This window comes from Petromyzon marinus, chromosome 80 (genome assembly GCF_048934315.1).
Source record: "Petromyzon marinus isolate PM22_M1 ecotype Great Lakes invasive population chromosome 80, UKy_Petmar_22M1.pri1.0, whole genome shotgun sequence".
Lineage (NCBI taxonomy): Eukaryota > Metazoa > Chordata > Hyperoartia > Petromyzontiformes > Petromyzontidae > Petromyzon > Petromyzon marinus.
The window spans coordinates 10679776-10699609 of NC_133746.1; the positions used below are offsets into that span (position 1 = coordinate 10679776).

The 19834-nt window shown below is 52.8% G+C and overlaps 4 protein-coding genes across 12 annotated transcripts in view; 3 read left to right on the plus strand and 1 right to left on the minus strand.

Moving 5' to 3' along the window:
- Position 1: 1 nt before the first annotated feature.
- On the plus strand, positions 2–7947 carry LOC116958668 (uncharacterized). 3 transcript variants are annotated; one of them, XM_032981401.2, is made up of 3 exons: positions 2–471; positions 1727–1826; positions 3350–7947. In XM_032981401.2, exon 3 carries the CDS (start codon positions 3366–3368, stop codon positions 4650–4652), a length of 1287 nt encoding a protein of 428 aa, XP_032837292.2. In that variant the 5' UTR covers positions 2–471; positions 1727–1826; positions 3350–3365; the 3' UTR covers positions 4653–7947. The 3 variants fall into 3 exon arrangements, with proteins under 3 accessions (XP_032837292.2, XP_032837293.2, XP_075913444.1); XM_076057329.1 differs by lacking the exon at positions 2–471 and adding an exon at positions 482–840; XM_032981402.2 differs by lacking the exon at positions 1727–1826.
- On the minus strand, positions 6983–11006 carry LOC142907681 (uncharacterized). 3 transcript variants are annotated; one of them, XM_076057348.1, is made up of 2 exons: positions 10929–11006; positions 6983–9113 (listed from the first exon to the last, which is right to left on the minus strand). In XM_076057348.1, the coding sequence occupies exon 2, from the start codon at positions 9083–9085 to the stop codon at positions 8264–8266; it is 822 nt and encodes a 273-aa protein (XP_075913463.1). In that variant the 5' UTR covers positions 9086–9113; positions 10929–11006; the 3' UTR covers positions 6983–8263. The 3 variants fall into 3 exon arrangements, with proteins under 3 accessions (XP_075913463.1, XP_075913461.1, XP_075913462.1); XM_076057346.1 differs by having other exon boundaries at positions 9846–10931; XM_076057347.1 differs by having other exon boundaries at positions 10093–10930.
- LOC116958667 (uncharacterized) lies at positions 10942–19074 on the plus strand. Of its 5 annotated transcripts, none has more exons than XM_076057326.1 (2): positions 10942–11044; positions 13469–19074. In XM_076057326.1, the coding sequence occupies exon 2, from the start codon at positions 13485–13487 to the stop codon at positions 14853–14855; it is 1371 nt and encodes a 456-aa protein (XP_075913441.1). In that variant the 5' UTR covers positions 10942–11044; positions 13469–13484; the 3' UTR covers positions 14856–19074. The 5 variants fall into 5 exon arrangements, with proteins under 5 accessions (XP_075913441.1, XP_032837289.2, XP_075913440.1 ...); XM_032981398.2 differs by having other exon boundaries at positions 10981–11054; XM_076057325.1 differs by having other exon boundaries at positions 11032–11134.
- Positions 11155–19834, plus strand: part of LOC116958653 (uncharacterized) — a 55060-nt gene continuing 46380 nt past the window's right edge. Inside the window, exon 1 of the mRNA XM_076057318.1 lies at positions 11155–11451. The gene's annotated coding sequence lies outside the window, so the exon portion shown is untranslated. The remainder of the gene's footprint in view (positions 11452–19834) is intronic.

A 19834-nucleotide genomic window follows, 5' to 3' on the forward strand; every position in this document is an offset into this window, starting at 1 on the left:
CGGTGACGTCACTCGCATCCAGCCCCCTTCGTGACGTCACCCTACACCATCACCACCCCGCCACTCTGACTGGCAGGCGCGCGCCAAGTTTGACGTCGTATCGTCAATCGCGCCGCGAGCGTGACGTCACGTCACTAGTGGCGGGCCGCTGGGAGACGCGAGTGACGCCACCCCCCACCCCCGTACCCGGCACGTGACGTCGTCGATCCTGTGCGGGGGGGGGTGTCCTTATAACGGGTGATGACGTCAGTTGCTCGCGACTGCATGTTGCGTGACGTCATGTCACCAACGCCCGGGTTGCGGGGGGGGCCTGTGGACGCCGTGAATTGACGTCACGCACACAGACAGAGAGTCTAGATCTCCGTGTCTCTGCGTGGTTGTGAAGTTCGACATCGCCACTGCGGGAGAGACAAAGGCGGCCGGGCGTGGTGCTGGATACCGACCCCTCGCGTGCCGTGCCGGCCTCCATAGGTACTGCTACTCGCCACTAACAGCAGCACTTGCGACTGCAAGGCCTCTGTGAGGCTACCTGGGGGATCTTTATCTTTGCGTGTGCGTGTGCCTGCCCCTGTGGGGAGCGGTGGTGCAGCGGTTAGCGCTACGAACCCGGCGACCCTGCTCACGGCCAACACCGCCGGTGACGATTACCTGAACCGGTTCCTGGGCCTCCCCTAGGTCGACTCAGCCTCAAATGTGTACCTGGTGCTGTGTGTGTGTGTGGTAAGCGTCGCCACTGGGGGAGAGACAAAGGCGGCCGGGCGTGGTGATGGCCACCCACCCCCCCGTGTACCGTGCCGGCCTTCGTAGGTGCTCGCTAACAGCACTTGCCCCAGCAGTCTGGTGAGGCTACACGGGGGATCTTTTTTGGTTATTTCGGTGGATAGAAATTTTAAGAAAATAAAATAAAAATTGTAATAATAAAAACACAAGCGGTCCTATTTTCTCGCCGCCTCCTGACGAAGGCTGCTTGTGTTGCGATCGAAACGTCGTGGGGTTTTTTTGACACGCTTTTTATTAACTCACTCTGCCTGTTGTCGTTGTATACCTCAAATCTTGTAACTCGATTTTAACCCACTTGCCAATGTGGTATCGACTGCAAACTTGGTATACTTATGTCATACTGATGACAATGCTATATTATATCATTAAAAACGATATATATATTTTTAAACATTATTTTTTATATTTGTTATGTTGCCCACGGTCAACTGACGTTGGCTGTTATTTTGACCACGGTCCCCTTACGTCAGGGATCACCAGACTACGGCCCGCGGGCCGAATGGGGCCCGCGACGTCAGTCCATCAGGCCCGCCGACGGTACTTGAATTTGGTTGATAGAACGTATGGAACACGAGACGTTGTGATACAATTTAAATATGTTTAGAATACTAGGAGATCTTCACGCGTGCGGAGACCTCCTGACTGCTATGTTCCTTAAATTTACTATTTTAAATGTTAAATTATTGCATCTAGATTTTCTTGTTTATTGTAATGTTTGCTTATTTCGCGCCATCCCAAGTCCTTCCCCGGCTCGTGGTAGCTCCGCCTACGCTCTGACGTTACCATGGTTTCCATGGCAACGTCATGGCAACACGTTACCATGGTTTCCATGGCAACACACACAAACACGCATCTTTCCCGCCCCAAGATTTTCCAGCTGTCAGCACAGGTCCGACGCTCCAGAAATATTTATTTATTATGCGGCCCGCGCTCGTCATTCTTTCAGTTATCCGGCCCGCTGTGAAAAAAGTTTGGTGACCCCTGCCTTACGTCGTGGGGAACTTCGGGGCCAACTTCCTGGAGTCGTGGAGTTCTTCCATTACTAAGTACGGTACATTTCATTAAAGCGTGTTTTAAAAAAAAAGTGTTTTAAAAATATTACTTAATTTTATTTGTATTTTCTATCTCCGAGACTTTACCGAAAGAACCAAAGAATTTGAATTCCTGCGGTCACCAAAGGTTTCAAGTCAAAATCTATGCGAGGGATCTTTTTAATTTTCGTGTCTGCGTCTCTGTCCAGTGACCTCCTGCCAGCAGTGAGCCCTCGACACTTCACGTGACGGCCTCAAAGTGCACCTAGCCTGGCACAGGCGCCGTGGTGACTTCACCGCCACTTTGTGGCGAATGGCGGTTGTTGTTGTTGTGTCTGTGCCGGTTTGCAACTTGCAGGCCGACCCTGCCGAAGATCCATCGTGGGTTTAACCTGCGGGCTGAATCGCAGTGTGAGGAGCTCACAAAGATCTGGACAGGGTCCCTATCATCGGCGAGCTCCTCCAAGGCTGCGTTGACTGGGTCATGTAGCTCGCATGCCCATCCACTGCACGCCCAAGCAGCTTCTCTTTGGCCGGATAGAGGGGGGCTAAACGGGCGCGGTACGGGCTGGAGATGAGATGGCGCTGATGCGGTACAGGAGGATGTGGAGCTGAGTGGACTTGCTGATGGCTGGTACCAGCGGTGTCAAGATCGGCCTCTGTGGAGGAGGAGGAGGCTCGTGAAGGACGCTACTACTGGGCAGTTGCAGCAACAACGGAGGGCAGAGGAGCGACGCTCACAACAATGAGTGGAGCGCCGGGCGACTAAAACACAACAAGTTTGCACAGTAGGGGGCACAGGTGGTGCATCTGCTCGTCATCTCAGTCAGAATCAGAATCTTTATTTAGACTGCAGGAGGAATCAGATGAGCTATAAAGCTCTTCTCAACAGATGTTGAGTATGGGCATGGGGAGTCAGTGATTTTTCAATGGCAAACACACGATACACACAAACACACAGTACCACACAAACACACGATACACACAAACACACGATACACACAAACACGATACACACAAACACACGATACACGCAAATACACGATACACACAAACACGATACACACACACACACGAAACACAAACACACGATACACACACACTATAGGAGTGCAAAATATAACTAAAGGTAAGCAAGTCGCAAAATGGAAATTAATTGTTTAAGTCGGATTTATCAAGATTGGGCAAGGCAGCAAAAATAACAACAGATCAGTAGCCAACTGCGCTAAACGGAAGTGAGGGGAAAAAACAACACAACAACAAGCGGCAGTTCTAAGTAAATGAGCTTGTCAATCTTCATGATCATTTAAAAGTGCATCGTAGCTCCCAGTGGCTTCCTCATACCAGAGAGGAAGAGCGTTCCAGACGTCCACCACAAGCAGCAGCATCGCCACGCGACGCGGCGGTGACCACCGCCTTTGTTCTACAGTTAGCAACCGGTGTCCGTGGTTTCTAGTTTCACGACTTAATTGCGATACTTCACAGGGGCAGGGCGGGGGAGATTAATTTTCCTTCGTGTGCCTCACTCTTTGCCCCAGTGCCAGGACGGGAACGATGAACGAGGGAGGAGAGATGAAGATCTACTGCCCGGTCTGCAACTGGGTGGTGATCAGCCTGCCCGCCCTGGAGGACCACATGAAGCGGCACAGGGGCCGCACCGAGCCCGTGCTGTACCGGTGCCCCCACTGCCCGTACAGCACGGACAAAGCGGCCACTCTGATCGGCCACCAGAGGAGCCACGCCGACGAGAAGCTCTACAAGTGCTGGATGTGCGATGAAGTTTTCGCAAATTCGGGAGACTTCTGCTCCCATCAGAGCGTGCACATGAAGCGGGCGCGACGCGGGAAGGCGTTCGTCCCACCGCCAGGAGACGCCTCACCGGACGGGAGGATCCGCGCAGACGAGAGGCCCTACCGCTGCAACGTCTGCGGAGAGGACTTCACTCAGTCGCACCACCTCCTCAACCACCAAAGGATCCACACGAGCGAGAAGCCGTACGCATGCACCGTGTGCAGCAAGGAGTTCACGCGCTCAGACAACCTCGTCATCCACAGTCGGGTCCACACTAGCGAGAAGCCGTACAGGTGCGCCACGTGCGGCAAGGCATTCAACCAGTCGGGGACGCTCTTCAACCACGAGAAAACCCACGCGGGCGAGAAGCCCTACGGGTGCGCGGTGTGCGGGAAGCGATTCGCACAGTCAAGGGTCCTCGTCATACACGCGAGGACCCACACGGGCGAGAGGCCCTACAGGTGCGCCACGTGCGGCAAGTCCTTCGCCCAGTCGGGCAACCTGGGCATCCACAAGCGCACCCACACGGGCGAGAGGCCGTACGCGTGCGACGTGTGCGGCAGGTCGTTCACGCAATTGGGCACCCTCCGCGTGCACAAGAGGACGCACGCGGGCGGGGGGCCCTTCGCGTGCCCCACGCGCGGGAAGGCCTCCTCCGGGGCGGGAAGCCTCCGGGCACGCCGGCGGGCCCGCGCGGGTTCGAGCGCGTCGACGCCGCCAGCCAGTCCTCCCTTCCTCCGCCACCGCGCCCGGAAGGTCGTGGCGAGCCTCGGGGATGAGGGTCCCGCGGCGACCCCCTCGGCATCGCTGACATCAGAACACGGAAAGACCCTCAGCTTTGCGACGTGGCCAGGGGTGAAGGTGGAATGCGACGGTGAAGATCCTTCCGCCTCCCTGCCGATCGTGAAGCGGGAGCGCGGAGGGATCGCCAGCTCTGAGACGTGGGCAGGGGTGAAGGTCGAACTGGGGGGGGAGGATTCTTCGGTTCTCCTTTCGATCGTGAAGCAGGAACAGGAAGAAAGCCCTGGCTGTGAGACGCGGCTGGGGTGAAGGTGGCACACGGGAGGCCCAATCTCAGCTTTGGGAACGAATGTTGAGGTCTACGTGGGAAGTGTGAAGGAGGAGGCTCCAAGCAAGCATGTCGAGTGAGAGCGAGTCCTCGGCTGGGACCTTTGTTAATTTGCTAGCGCGGGTGGAGGATGTGTACTACACAGAGGGGGCAGGTCTCGTGGAACGGAGATTTAAACACTCGAGAAGCCGACCGAGAGAGAGAAATGTTGAGAAAATGCCGCGCGATACATCGGCCGTTCGAAAGCACGAGCGTGTCTGCACGACTGTGAAGGTACACAACGTGAAGGCAAAATTTTTTTGCTCTGAGAACAGATAGACGTGAAGTGAAAACTACGTAGTAGACTCTTTGTTTTATTTTACCAGGTAAGGCCCACCACTGAGCCACATAGCTCTTTATCAGAAGCGAGCTGGCCATCAACGAAGCGGCCTATCATCAGTGGCGGCACTGTGGCGCGCAAAACAAACAGTGCAGGAGCAGTACATAGATGCATACAAATTAATAAAAAATACTATCTATAATTGAGGTTTTTATGGTTTAGATCACGTAAATATAAATATGTCGTTAAACCCGCCACCACTCGACAGCACATACGTAAGGTTTGTCAAGTAAACAGAACATGCCAATTCGTTACTAGTGTAATGTCTCTCAGACGAGGCAAGCTGTAGAGGGCTTTCTTTATTTTGATTAGGGCGCTTCACGAAGAAAACTTGGCCAGGGATGGCACGCAGATAACTTGGGCCAGGGATGACGCGCAAATAGCAAAGACGCGAAGGCAGCGGCGACGTGAAGACAGCGGCGACCCCGATCCCACGGCAGCCTTGAACCTTGCTCCTCGCCTCCTTTTATCCCCGGTGTGTCCCTAACTCCGCCCCTGACCACGCCCCCTTTCTAGAACTCTCTGGCCTGTTCCAGAACTTCCCTGTTGATTCCCTCTTGTTGCAACTCGCCCTCTATTATTTATCAACCCTGTAATTTCCACTCGTAACTGCTCATCCACACGGGTAGTTGCCAAAACCCCGACAGGTTCAATGTTGAAAAGAATCCGAGCGCCCGACAACACATGCAGGGAATGATCCATATGTGGAAGCAGATAAGCGTCTGTCACTGAGACTTTGTTCAATTTATGAAAGTCGACGCAAAACCTTAAACTTCCGTCCGGTTTTTTGACCAACACCACAGGGACTCCCCAAGGGCTGGTTGATGGTGAAATCATATCAGCCGCCAACATTTCCTTCAACGCCTGCTGTACATGTTCCTTTTTTACAGGACTCAAACTATATGAGTTCTAAATTTTGATATAAAGCTTTCGTGACTGCAGTGATTCATATTCTTGGTTCTTTCGGTAAAGTCACGTTGAAGGGAAACAATAAAATATATCTAAAACAATAAAATTCTCATGACGTTTCGACTGTAACACAAACAGTCATCATCAGGTGTGAAAAAACAACGGCACTTCTTTCAAATGCTTCTTGCCGTTGGTTTGTCACACCTGATGATGACTGTTTGTGTTACAGTCGAAACGTCGTGATAATTTTATTGTTTTATATATTTTTTATTATTTTATTGTTTCCCTTCAATGTGACTTTACCGAAAGAACCAAGAATATATATGAGTTCTGTCGAATAGGAGCCGCCTCGCCCGTACCTATATGACTGAAAATGTCGGAAAATTCCCTTAGCAAAGATCGCAATCCGTTCCATTGCACCTGGGATAAATCAGGACTTTCCTCAATTTATCTGCCCCATGTCCCATCTGACTCGGCTCTCTGTTCCACCCCCCCCCCCCCCGCAGCTGAGACGATAGCCTAAAAACATGCAGGCGTCGCGTGAGTTAACATTGTACCTGCCTGGACCACAGCTGTTCCCACACCTACATTCAAGACCTGTAAAATTGGCTCCTGGTTCATCCGAAGGATTGTCTGCACACCCACCAGCGTAAGCCCACGGGTCGCTGTGTTGGACGGTGTAAGGAGGACTCCCGCCTCGGCGTCAGCTGATTGAAGCTGTTTGCGGTAGCGCAAAAGGACCAACATTTGCGTGCCTGGCGGAATCTATTGATTCCTTTGCCAAGGCCTGAACTGTAACGTCCGCCACAGTATTTTTACACGTGGAATCCAAAAAGAACAATCGTTGCCCTGATGGAATCTCGACACATCCTTGGTCTGTCAGAATCTTTAGGGGCATCCTGCTAAAAAAATCGGCACACAAGAGGCAAGGCACCGCCAGGATCTTTGAAATCAATACGGGCCCCGACATTTCAATTACCCCACTTCTGACACCAGTTGTAATGACTCTCAGGCGACACGAGCTGTAAATGGTTTTCTTTATTTTAATCAGGCGCTTCACGCAGATAACTTGGCCAGGGATGACATGCAGATCACTTGGGCCAGGGATGACGTACAAATCGTGGCGACGTGAAGACAGCAGTGACACGACGACAGCGATGACCCCGATCCCACGGGAGCCCTGAACCTTGCTCGTCGCCTCCTTTTATCCCCGGCGTGGCCCTCACTCCGCCTCTGGCCATGCCCCCTTTCTAGAACTCTCTGGCCCGTTCCCGAACTTCCCTGTTGATTCCCTCTTGTTGCAACTCGCCCTCTATTATTTATCAACCCTGTAATTTCTGCTCATGACCTCTAGTCCACGCACTGTCTTTGCACCTGCACTGTCTCCACAGACGTAGTGTCTCCACACACGCACTCTCTAAACTAGTACAGCACACCCGTGTGTTGAAGAGTAAATCCACATTCACAATCTGATTACGTTTCGCCAGTAATCACAACTAGTATCATCAGACGACAGCCATATTTGTGGAGAAATCCTCCTGTTTCATTCTTAAATCCCTCTGCCCTTCTGTGCGTACCTCCTTCCCGGCTGCGTTCCTGGGGTGAGCAGGCATTTGCTGTGTCTGCTCCTCGGTCGTGGAATTCTCTACCATTGGAAATTCGTTTAACCGACAATGTAGATAAAACAATATCTTCTTAAGTCCGTTTATTCTATGTAGCTCTCATCTTCTCTTGGCCTTTCCTTAACCTTAATCTTACAAGGCACCTTGAGACGGTGGAAGGCGCCTTAGAAATAAATAAAAATTATTAATTGTTGGGTGGTGGCGGGTTTAACGACACATTTATATTTGCGCAATCTAACAAAAAAAACGTATGGATATTGGTCGCGAAAGCCAACGTGTTAAAATGAAAATACTGCACGTCTATACATCACCCCACGCCTGAAAGGTTAGAGTGTTAAGTACGGTGCAGTAAATGTGGTAACTTTTTGTCTATTTGTATTGTTTATTTATGCCAACTTCATATAATAAACGAATATAAAACATGAAAAAAACAATACCTACAATATCATACAAGAATGTGCAAAAATAAGTTATTTTAAACAATGATGACGATTTAGTGATTGTCCGGAGTTTTTGAAAATCCGATGCCTCCTACCCCGGCCCGGAGTTTCATTCCAACTCCAGATTCTCGGCCACGAAGGCCACACGAGGGGGGTTGGGGGGGGTGGGGATGGGTGGGTGATGGGGGAGCGTCCTCTATGACGACGTCACCGTCGCCGATGCCGCCGTCGCCGGCCGCGTTTCAAAGCCGCTGCACGCGGCGGGAGGAGGGTGAGGAGGTGGTGGTGGGGGGGGCGTTTCTCTTCGCCTGCCTCGCTCCGGTGGAAAAGGAGCGGTCAACACCGCCGTCACTGGACGTCCGCCGTCTTCTCGGTTCGCCTCCTCCGCGTCCATTTCCGCGGGGAACGGGAGCGTCGAACGTCCGAGCCGAAGCACCCTCCGGTTTGCCGTCGGACGGGGGCTGCGACGGCGGCCCATGGACGTTCTGGTGAATGTGAAGGGCCCTGGGGTCCGCAAACTCCTTGCCGCACGCGGCGCACCGGCGTGCCCCGCCAGCCTTGTGGACCCGCCGGTGGGCGACGAGGGTGTCCGACCGGGCGAATATCTTGCCGCACTCGGCGCACCTGTAGGGCTTCTCGCCCGTGTGGGTCCTCTGGTGGTTGCGGAGGTGCTCCGACCGGGTGAACTCCGTGCCGCAGACGGTGCAGTGGTAGGGCTTGCCGCCGGCGTGCGTCTTTTGGTGCTCGTGAAGATCCGCCGAGCGGTTGAACGCCAGTTCGCAATCGGTGCACTTGTAGGGCTTCTCCTCGGCGTGCGCCGCTCGGTGCTGGCGGAAGATCTCGGCGTCGATGAACACCTTGCCGCACTCGGCGCACTTGTGCGAGTCGCGAGCGTCGTGCGTCGCCTGGTGGCCGATGAACACGTTCAGCTTGTCCGTGTTGAACGGGCAGTGGGGGCACCGGAACAGAGCGGGCTCCGTCCACCCCCTGTGCCGCTTCATGTGGTCGTCCAGGGCGGGCAGGCTGACCACGAGCCACTTGCAGATCGGGCAGAAGATCTTCATCTCTGCTCCGTTCCGTTCCGCGTCGGCACTGGGGCACGCAAGGGCAAGGCAACAATCACAAGACGACATTGCGTGACGCGCCGCTGCACGATATCCGTTCACGGGTGAACTGCTACACCTCGCTGATGATCTCGCTGAGGAGCATGAACCGTCGTGATGTGAACTCTCCAACCGTCAACCTCATAGCACCAAAAGCAGCGGTGCATTGTCGCGTGGCGCTTTGAGATCCGCTTCTTCTGCGGCCGTCTGGAACGCTCTTCCCTTCCGATATTAGGAAGCCACTGGGAGCTATGATGCACTTTAATATCATCATTTCGATTGACAAATTAATTCCTTTAGAACTGCTTTTTGTGTTTAGTTTGTTGTCCTTTCCCCGCATCTGCGATTAGCACAGTTGGCTCCGTCGTGGCGAGATGTTAACTACCTCTGCTGGTATACAGGTCTTGGGTTCGATCCCGACCCTGACACCTGTATATTTGGAGTTTGCGTGTCTCTCTCCCCATGATTGCGTGGATTTTTCTCTGGGTCCTCCGTTTTTTCTCTCCACATTTAGAATCAACATCACCACGCGTTTAGAGTACAGTATTTGGCTGCTCTAAACTGTCATACTATGATAAGCCACTTCGTTGAGTTGCTATCATTTGTGATGCCCAGGTCACTTCTGAAGAAAAGCTCCGATATAGCTCAGTACTGGGGCCAATAATAAATTGTTTACTTTTGGCTACGTACGGTGCAAAAGAATTTCAAATTACACACATACATAGACGAGTGAGGAGCCAAAGATGAGTGGGGAAAGCAGCAGTCCTGCGTTGAGCCAAACATATTTTCCCAAGCTCTGCGGTCCTTTATATATCAAGGTGTTATCAGCCAAGTAATGAGAGCTCATACGTGGGTGGAAACTGGGGCACCCGGAGAAAACCCCACGCATGCGATGGAGTAGCACCACCCCATACAGATGGAACAGACGGAGATTAGTCCACACACTCTGCTGCTGTGCGACCTTCTACCTGGCAAAGCCAGCGGGTACGGCTCCTCCTCAACCTCCACCCACGGGTGAGAGCCTGAGAGCCTGGACAGGTGAGAGGCTGGGCAGGTTAAGAGCCTGGAGCAGCTGAGACCCAGGACAGGTGAGAGTCCCCCATATGGCCTTAACAGGCAATTTGATGTTAGCGATTAGCGGCCTATGACGGCTGGCACTATGGCACGAGGGGGTGGGTGGCCAGCACCACGCCCGGCCGCCTTTGTCTCCCCAGTGGTGATGTTTACTACACACACGGCACCAGGTTTCTCATTTGAGGCCGAGTCGACCTAGAGGAGGAGGTCCATGACCGGTTCAGATAATCCCGATCACTGGTGTTGGCCGTGAGCGGGAATCGAACTCGGGTCGCCGGGTTCGTGGTGCAGCGTAGCGCTAACCGCTTGCACCACCGCTCCCACACAGAGACACACACTGACACATAGACGAATACAGATTGAGACAGGGAAACTGTAAGACAAATGAAGAAAGAGACAGGCGGATGGAGGCAGAGGTGGGTGGACACACACCCCAGAGACAGACACACAGATGGACACAGATTTACACACCCCAGAGACACAGACAAAGATACACAGATAGACACAAACTAAGACAGACACACACGGATGGAAACAGAATGACATACACCCAGAGAATCAGACGGATACAGATACACACAAATGTCCAGATTGACAGACAGACGGATACAGACACACGGATAGCCACAGATTGGCACACAGAAACAGACGGATACAAACATACACACGGATAGCCACAGATTGTCACACAGACGGATACAGAAAGACACCCAAATTGACATCACCCCACCGGTCGTGACGTCACGCCGTCGTTGCTTCCTCCCACTTTTCCTCCCCCCACGTCACTCGCACGCGACGGAAGGAAGTCGCGGAGGGCGAAGAGCGACTGTGAGAGAGAGACCGTGGGTGAGAGACTGTGAGTAATGGAGAGGGAGAGCGTGGGTGAGAGACCGTGGGAGAGAGACTCTGGGAGAGAACGTGGGAGAGAGACTCTGGGTGAGAGACTCTGGGAGAGAGACCGTGGGAGAGAGTCTCTGGGAGAGAGACCGTGGGAGAGAGACCGTGGGTGAGAGACCGTGGGTGAGAGACCCTGGGAGAGAGACTCTGGGAGAGAGACTGTGGGTAATGGAGAGGGAGAGACTCTGGGAGAGAGACCCTGGGAGAGAGACAGTGGGAGAGAGACTCTGGGAGAGAGACTGTGGGTGAGAGACCGTGGGAGAGAGACTCTGGGAGAGAGACTGTGGGTGAGAGACGTGGGTGAGAGACCCTGGGAGAGAGACTGTGGGAGAGAGACCGTGGGTGAGAGACCGTGGGTGAGAGACCGTGGGAGAGAGACTCTGGGAGAGAGCCTCTGAGAGAAAAACTGTGAGTAATGGAGATGGAGAGACTGTGGGAGGCCGTGAGGGAGGCCCTGGGAGATTGTCAGAGGGAGATTGTGAGAGGGAGTTCTTGAGTTGATCATCGTGAGAGGGAGATTGTGAGTGGGAGATTGTGAGAGGGAGATCGTGAGAGGGAGATTGTGAGTGGGATATCGTGAGAGGGAGATCGTGAGAGGGAGATGGTGAGTGGGAGATTGTGAGAGGGAGAGAGTGAGATCGTGAGAGGGAGATCGTGAGAGGGAGATTGTGAGAGCGAGATTGTAAGAGGTAGATTGTGAGAGGGAGATTGTGAGATGGAGATTGTGAGATGGAGATTGTGAGATAGAGATCGTGAACAGGAGATTGTGAGTAGAGAGACCATGAGATATTTTTGCCCCGATTTGAGACTTGCAGGCCGGGCCTGCCTACGATCCATCGTGGATTTAATCTGCAGTGTGAGGAGCTCACAAATCCTTGAAACATCTAGACACGGTCCCTATCAATCTTGATTTGAAGCTTTCGTGACTGCAGGAATTCATGCTCTTTGGTTCTTTCGGTAAAGTCACGTAGGTAGAAAAATAATAGATCACGACGTTTCAATCGCAACAACAAGCAACCGTCATCAGGTGAGAGGGAGATGGTCAGAGGGAGACTCAGCCGATTCGGTCGTGACGTCACCATTCCATGCTCGACGTGACGTCACGTCTCTCTCCAACCCACCACGGGCACGCCGCGGGGATGTCTCCTCCCCCTCTCACCTGAAGACGGTCATTTGCGTCGCGATCGAAACGTCGCGATCTATTATTCTGTCGACCTACGTGACTACCGAAAGAACCAAAGTACGGTCCCTATCATCGGCGAGCTCCTCCAAGGCTACGTTGGCTGGGCCATGTAGCCCGCATGCCCAGCCACTGCACGCCCAAGCAGTTTCTGTTTAGCCGTATAGAGGGGGGCTAAACGGGCGCGGTACGGGCTGGAGATGAGATGGCGCTGATGCGGTACGGGAGGATGAAGCTCATTTTAGCAGATGTCCAGTATGGCCACGGGGAGTCCGCGATATACAACGGCAATCACACGATACACACAAACACACGATACACACAAACACGATACACACAATACACACACGATACACACAAACACATGATACACACAAACACACGATACACACAAACACATGATACACACAAACACACGATACACACAAACACATGATACACACAAGCACACGATACACACAAACACATGATACACACAAACACACGATACACACAAACACACGATACACACGATACACACAAACACGATACACACAAACACACGATACACACACAATACATGCAAACACACGATACAAACACACGATACACACAAACACATGATACACACAAACACGATACACACAAACATGATACACACAAACACACGATACACACAAACACATGATACACACAAACACACGATACACACAAACACACGATACACACAAACACGATACACACAAACACACGATACACACAAACACATGATACACACAAACACGATAGGAGTGCAAAATACAACAAAAGGTAAGCAAGTCGCTAAATGGAAATTGTTTGTCCGATTTATCAAGATTTGGCAAGGCAGCAAAAACAGAACAGTAGCCAACCGCGCTAATAGGATGTGCGGGGGAAGGGCAACAAATTAAACACGACAACAAGCAGCAGTTATAAAGAATTGAGTTTGTCAATCTAGATGATGATTTAAAAGTGCATCGTAGCTACCAGTGGCTTCCTCATACCGGAGGGAAGAGCGTTCCAGACGTCCACCACAAGCAGCAGCATCGCCATGCGACGCAGCGACAACCACTGCCTTTGTTTTACAGTTAGCAACCGGTGTCCGTGGTTTCTAGCTTCACGCCTTGTTTGCGATACTTCACAGGGGCAGGGCGGGGGAGATTCATTTCCTTCGTGTGCCTCACTCTTTGCCCCAGTGCCAAGACGGGAACGATGAACGAGGGAGGAGAGATTAAGATCTACTGCCCGATCTGCAACTGGGTGGTGATCAGCCTGACCGCCCTGGAGGACCACATGAAGCGGCACAGGGGCCGGACCGAGTCCGTGCTGTACCAGTGCCCCCACTGCCCGTACAGCACGGACAAAGCGGCCACTCTGATCGGTCACCAGAGGAGCCACGCCGACGAGAAGCCCTACAAGTGCTGGGTGTGCGATGAAGTTTTCGCGAATTCGGGAGACTTCTGCTCCCATCAGAGCGTGCACATGAAGCGGACGCGACGCAGGAAGTCGATCGTCCCACTGCCAGGAGACGTCTCATCGGAAGAGAGGATCCGCGCGGACGAGAGGCCGTATGTTTGCACCGTGTGCGGCAAGGCGTTCGTACGCTCGGACACCCTCGTCATCCACACTCGGGTCCACACGGGCGAGAAGCCGTACAAGTGCGCCACGTGCGGTAAGTCATTCAACCAGTCGACGGCGCTCCTCAACCACAAGAGGACCCACACGGGCGAGAAGCCCTACGGGTGCGCGGTGTGCGGGAAGCGATTCGCCCAGTCGAGGGTTCTTGTCAAACATGAGAGGACCCACACGGGCGAGAAGCCCTACAAGTGTGCCACGTGCGGCAAGTCATTCGCCCAGTCGGGCACCCTGGGCATCCACAAGCGTACCCACACGGGCGAGAGACCGTACACGTGCGACGTGTGCGGCAGGTCGTTCACGCACTTGGGCAACCTCAAAGTACACAAGAAGACGCATGCGGGCGAGAGGCCCTTCACGTGTCCCACGCGCGGGAAGGCCTCCGCCGAGGCAAGGAGCCTCCGGGCGTGCCGGCAGGCCCGCGCGGGCTCAAGCGCGTCGACGCCGCCGGCCCGTCCCCCCCTCCTCCGCCGCCGCACCCGTGGGAGGGCCAGGCTCCACGAGAGCGTGACTGCCCCTGGGGAGGTCGTGGCGAGCCTCGGGGGCGAGGGTCCCACATCGACCCCTTCGGCGACCCCTTCGGCGACCCCCACGGCATCGCTGACATCAGAACACGGAGAGACCCTCAGCTTCGAGACGTGGCCGGGGGTGAAGGTGGAATGCGACAGTGAAGATCCTTCCACCACCCTGCCGATCGTGAAATGGGAGCGCGGAGGGATCGCCAGCTCCGAGACGTGGCCAGAGGTGAAGGTAGAACTGGGGGGGGATGATTTATCAGTTCCCGTCTCGATTGTGAAGCAGGAACAGGAAGAAAGCCCCGGCTGTCAGACACGGTTGGGGTTAAGGTGGCAAACGGGAGGCCAAGTCTCTGCTTTGGGAACAGATGTTGAGGTCTATGTGGGAAGAGTCAAGGAGGAGGCTCCAGCAAGCATGTCGAGTGAGAGTTAGTCCTCGACTGGGACCTTTGTTAATTTGGTGGCGTGGGTGAAGGATGATGTGTCCGACACAGAGGGCGCAGGTCTCGTGAAGTGGAGATTAAACACTCGAGAAGCTGATCGAGAGAGATACATTTTGAAAAAAATGCCTTGCGTTTCATCGGCCGTTCGAAAGCTCGAGCGCGTTTGCACGACTGTGAAGGTACACAACGTGGAGGCAATATTTTTTGTTCTGAGAACAGATACACGTGAAGTGAAAACTACGTAGTAGACTCTTTGTTTTATTTTACCAGGTAAGGCCCACCACTTAGCCACGTACCTCTTTTTCAGAAGCGACCTGGCCATCACAAATGATACCTCAGCGAAGCGGCCTATCATCACGTGGACACTTATAGCAGCAGCCACATGCTCTCTAAATATCAAAACGTAACTTGAGAATAAGAAGCGCGGATCCTTTGGCGATACAGACGGGGAACAAAGGTTAATAGGACCCTCGGAATATCCTTGGTAACAATTACTGCATGCCACGAATCTTTGTTAAGCAGAAACCGAATAATAATTACGGGTGTATTAGACCTAGGATCATTCAGAAGATATACAATATGAATTATGTCAATCTTCAACGACCAAGATGGTATGCATTTCAGGGGATCAGAGCCCGACCAATCGCCTTTGTCTTCCCAGTAGCTAGCATAGCACGTGGTAGCAGGAAATTATGTTATGCGGGGGGTGCCTCCCTCTGATGTATCAAACACCATGCATAAGTTCCAATCGTGACAGGGAGTGCAGCAAACGCTGCTCAAAATGTGAACGGATAACATGGCGGTGGTGACGCACAGTTCAAAGGCCACAGCTGCTGCTTTGTGATAGCAAAATAAAAAGGTGCCCCGACCAATGACGAGCCAAGGAGCGGAATCAAAGGAATTCTGGTGCTTTGTGAGAAGACGGAGCCAGAGGCGAAAAATTTAGGATATAAGCGAAACGCTAAACCACAGAAATACTCTGATATTGCGCTGTTTTTGAGTTGTACGCCTTATGGTGTCATCTGGTCCAACACCAGTGGAGACTAGGCTCCAAGAAAAGACATCTCGGGTGTTGACCAATCAAATTCAAGGACAGTGCATATCATTATCAGAGTTGTTTCTTTTTGTTTGCATTTTTGACTGCTTGTGTTGTGGTTATTGCAAACATGATCCCTTGTATAAAGGTGTCAGTTTTTGTGCCAGCTAAAAGGGTAAAAACCTATTACTATATCTTGTTACTGGCAAAGGTGGTCTCATAATGTAACGTTTACATTGTTTTTATTCATTATTTTGCAGGCCTTTCATTGACAGTTATTTTTGTTTTAAATATATTTTTCTCTCCAGTTTCTTCTTATCTTTATTTTTGATCTCCTTCAATTGGAGGAGTGACATTATTATCTTGTGTCTGATTTTTGTGTGTGTCGGATATGATTGAACCATTGGAATTATTTTTCCAGTTGTGTGGGTTCATTGGAAGGAGAGGTACCTGTAACACCTATAGGGTTCACAGGCACGCGGCCACCCCGAATTATGGACCCAGGTTTTGAGGGCAGGTCTAAAGTCACCACTGAGGGTGTAACTTTGGCATGCCAGTTTGATGACAGCCCAAAAACTTCAGGTGTTTTAGGTGCAGGTGCTACAAGTACTCCAAGGCCAGGACAGGAGATAGGGTCAAGTAGAGAGGGTCAGGTTGGTGGTGAGCTCAGTGACCTAATTACCCAGCAGGCACGCGAAATTTGCCAATTGGTGACCTTGCAACTGCAGTCAATTAGCAGGACTAACGATGTCAGTATGCAGGGTGACCATAGTAATTCAGTGGGCGACCAGCGTTCATTTCAAAGTTCATCCGGGATTTGGTTAGTTGTGCAGTCTTTCGAGGTGATGGTTCAGATAAGTAGACAATCCAGGAATGACAGGAACTCATGGAGACCTACCTTAGGAAGTGTGCATGCCCGGCAAACAAATAATCAGAAGAGAGAGCCTGCAAATTGATGGGAAGAACCCGGGATATTGCACAAATAAAATTGCGTGGGAGTCCGAAACTGTCCCCAGAAAATAACCCCAAATTGTTTTTTGACATTCTAAAACAACATTTTAGTGAGCTCATCTACTCCGCAATGCCTCTTGCAGACTTTTATAACACATTTCCAATTTCAGGGGAAGGGGAAATGGATTATTGGGTGTGGCTTTGCAAGGCTATTGAGGTAGCAACAGAGTGCCTACAGAGGCGGGGTCGCAGTATTGAGGACCCTGGTCATGAGGTGGCGATGATGTTCATGACACACTGTACAGACCCGACACTTGCTGGAATCTTCCGGTTCAAGGCAGTGGAAAAGTGGACTGTCGAGGAAGTCCAGGAAAACCTCGAGGAGCACTTGCATGATAGTAGAGCACAAACATTGAATGGACCACAGGAATTGTCAGGAACAAGACATGCTGTTGCTAATGTTCAACTGAGTGAGCCGATACCTAGATGCCCAGGGAACCCTGGAGGAAACCTTCAAAAGGACTCGTCAACTCGGGGACGCATGGGAGGTCAGGAGGCCACCGACACGTTGCACATGAGGCTGATCAATAGGTTGGACAGGGTCTTGGAGCAGCAGGTACAAGTGTCTGGGATGGGACAACATCTGATGAGAGGAAACCTATTGCGATTACTCAAGGCATGTGGTGTGTGCAATGAAGAAAACCACAACACCACTGCACTGCAGTAGGGCCAACTTTTGTTTGTTGTGCTTTGCAGCTGGTCATTGGAAACAGGATTGCCCCCTGCAGAATAGACGGACAGCTGAGGGACCAGGCAATCGAATGTCTTCACATCAGCCGCCGTTAAACTAGATCACTTGCTTCGCAAAGAGGGTCTGTGTGGGTGTTAATAATTCCCTCTAACAGGTCCACGTACAACAATGGCATGCTGAGGTCCAAGGAGCATTGTCGAAGGACCACACACGAGTTATTCAAGGATCTCAGAGAACCCAAGACCTGTGTGCCAGGAGAGGTAGTTAACATCTCGCCACGGTGGAGTCAACTGTGCTAATTGGAGGTGCGGGGAAATGACAACAAACTAGACACACGACGCGTGCGAGTCGCACAAGTGCGCCGAGTGCGGCAAGGTGTTCATCGACGCCTAGGTCTTCCGCGAGCAACAAGCGGTATACGCCGAGGAGAAGCCCTACAATTGCACCGTTTGCAAACTCATGTTCAACCGTTCGGGGGATCTTCGCGAGCACCAAAAGACGCACGCCGGCGGCAAGCCCTACCACTGCACCGTCTGCGGCACGGAGTTCACCCGGTCGGAGCACCTCCGCAACCACCAGAGGACCCACACGGTCGAGAGGCTCCACGGGTGCGCCGAGTGTGGCAAGATATTCGCCCGGTCGGACACCCTCGTCGCCCACCGGCGGGTCCACGCGACTGGCGGGGCACGCCGGTGCGCCGCATGCGGCAAGGAGTTCGCGGACCCCAGGGCCCTTCACATTCACCAGAACGTCCACGGCCTGCCATTGCGCCCCCCGTCCGGCGGCAAACCAGAGGGGGCATTGGCTTAGACATTCGGCGTCCCGGCGGACGTCCAGCGGCAGGAGTGGCGGCGGTGGCGACTGCTCGTTCTCCGCCGGAGAGAGGCAGGCGAAGAGAAACGCCCCCCCCCCCACCCACCGCCCCCACGACCACCTCCTCCTCCCCGCCGCGCGCGGCGGCTTTGAGACGCGGCCGGCGGCGGTGAAGACGTCGTACTCAGATTGTGATTGTGGATTTACTCTCCAACGCACCGGTATACTGTACTAGTGTAGAGAAAGTGCATGTGTGGAGACAGTATGTGTGCGGGGACAGTGCGGGTGCAAAGACAGTCCGTGGACTAGTGGTCACGATCGGAAATTGCAGGGTTGATAAATAAGAGGTCGAGTTGTTGCAAGGGGAAATCGCCATGGAAGTTCAGGAATGGGCCAGAGAGTTCAAGAAAGGGGGCGTGGCCAGGGGCGGAGTGAGGGCCACGCCGGGGATAAAAGGAGGCGACGAGCATGGTTCGAGCTGCCATGGGATCGGGGTCGTCGTTGTCTTCACGCCATCGCTGTCTTCACACCGTCACTGTCTTCATGTCGGTGCTGTCTAAACGTCGCCGTTGTCTTCGCATTGTCGTTATTTGCGTGTCATCCCTGGCCAAGTTATCTGCGTGAAGTGGCCTAATCAAAATAAAGAATGCCCTCTATATTTTGTGTCGTCCGAGAGTCATTACACTAGTGTAGCGTCGGAAATGCACATCTTATACCGTCGGTATATATACTTACCTGCAGTTGCGGGCACAGGCCCATGCCACCCTGAGCTGGGGAAGGTCAGAGAGAGCTGGACCGTTGAGGGGCGGGTGCTTCCCCCCAGACCCCAGGTGAGGGGTTGGGGGGTTCTTCCAGAGCCCCCTGGAAGGTTTTAGAGAGGGGGTGGTACCGGGGGCGGAGAGCCCCCGAGAGGTGTATAAAAGGAGCACCTCTGGGACAGCTCAGGGCAGTGTTCCGAAGACGAAGAACAGAAGACCAGCCTAGCTAGGACCCTGGGACCCGACGTCCTTGTAAGGGCCGGGGCCGAGCGCGGACCAGTGGTCAGGACCCGTACCCTGGGCTGGGTCGGGTCAGTTAGCCTCCCCTAGGGCACAGATAGCCGGAGGGCTGAGAGCCAGGATTACTGAGTGTGAGGGCACGTTAGCCCGGAGGCTGTACCTCCCTAGATAGTGGGAGTTAGGCGAGTTCTGTTGTAGTTTACAAATAAACTGTGTTGTCTCTAAAGACGTCTCAAGTCTCCTGGAGCCCACTACACTAGTAACGAATTGGCATGTTCTGTTTACGTGACAAACTTTCTAATTGGCGGTGGTGGGTTTAACGACACATTTATATTTACGCGATCTAACCCATGAACACCTCAATTATGGATAGTATTTTACTGGTAGGAACGAAGTTGTAAACTGAGTGTACCAGCCTGC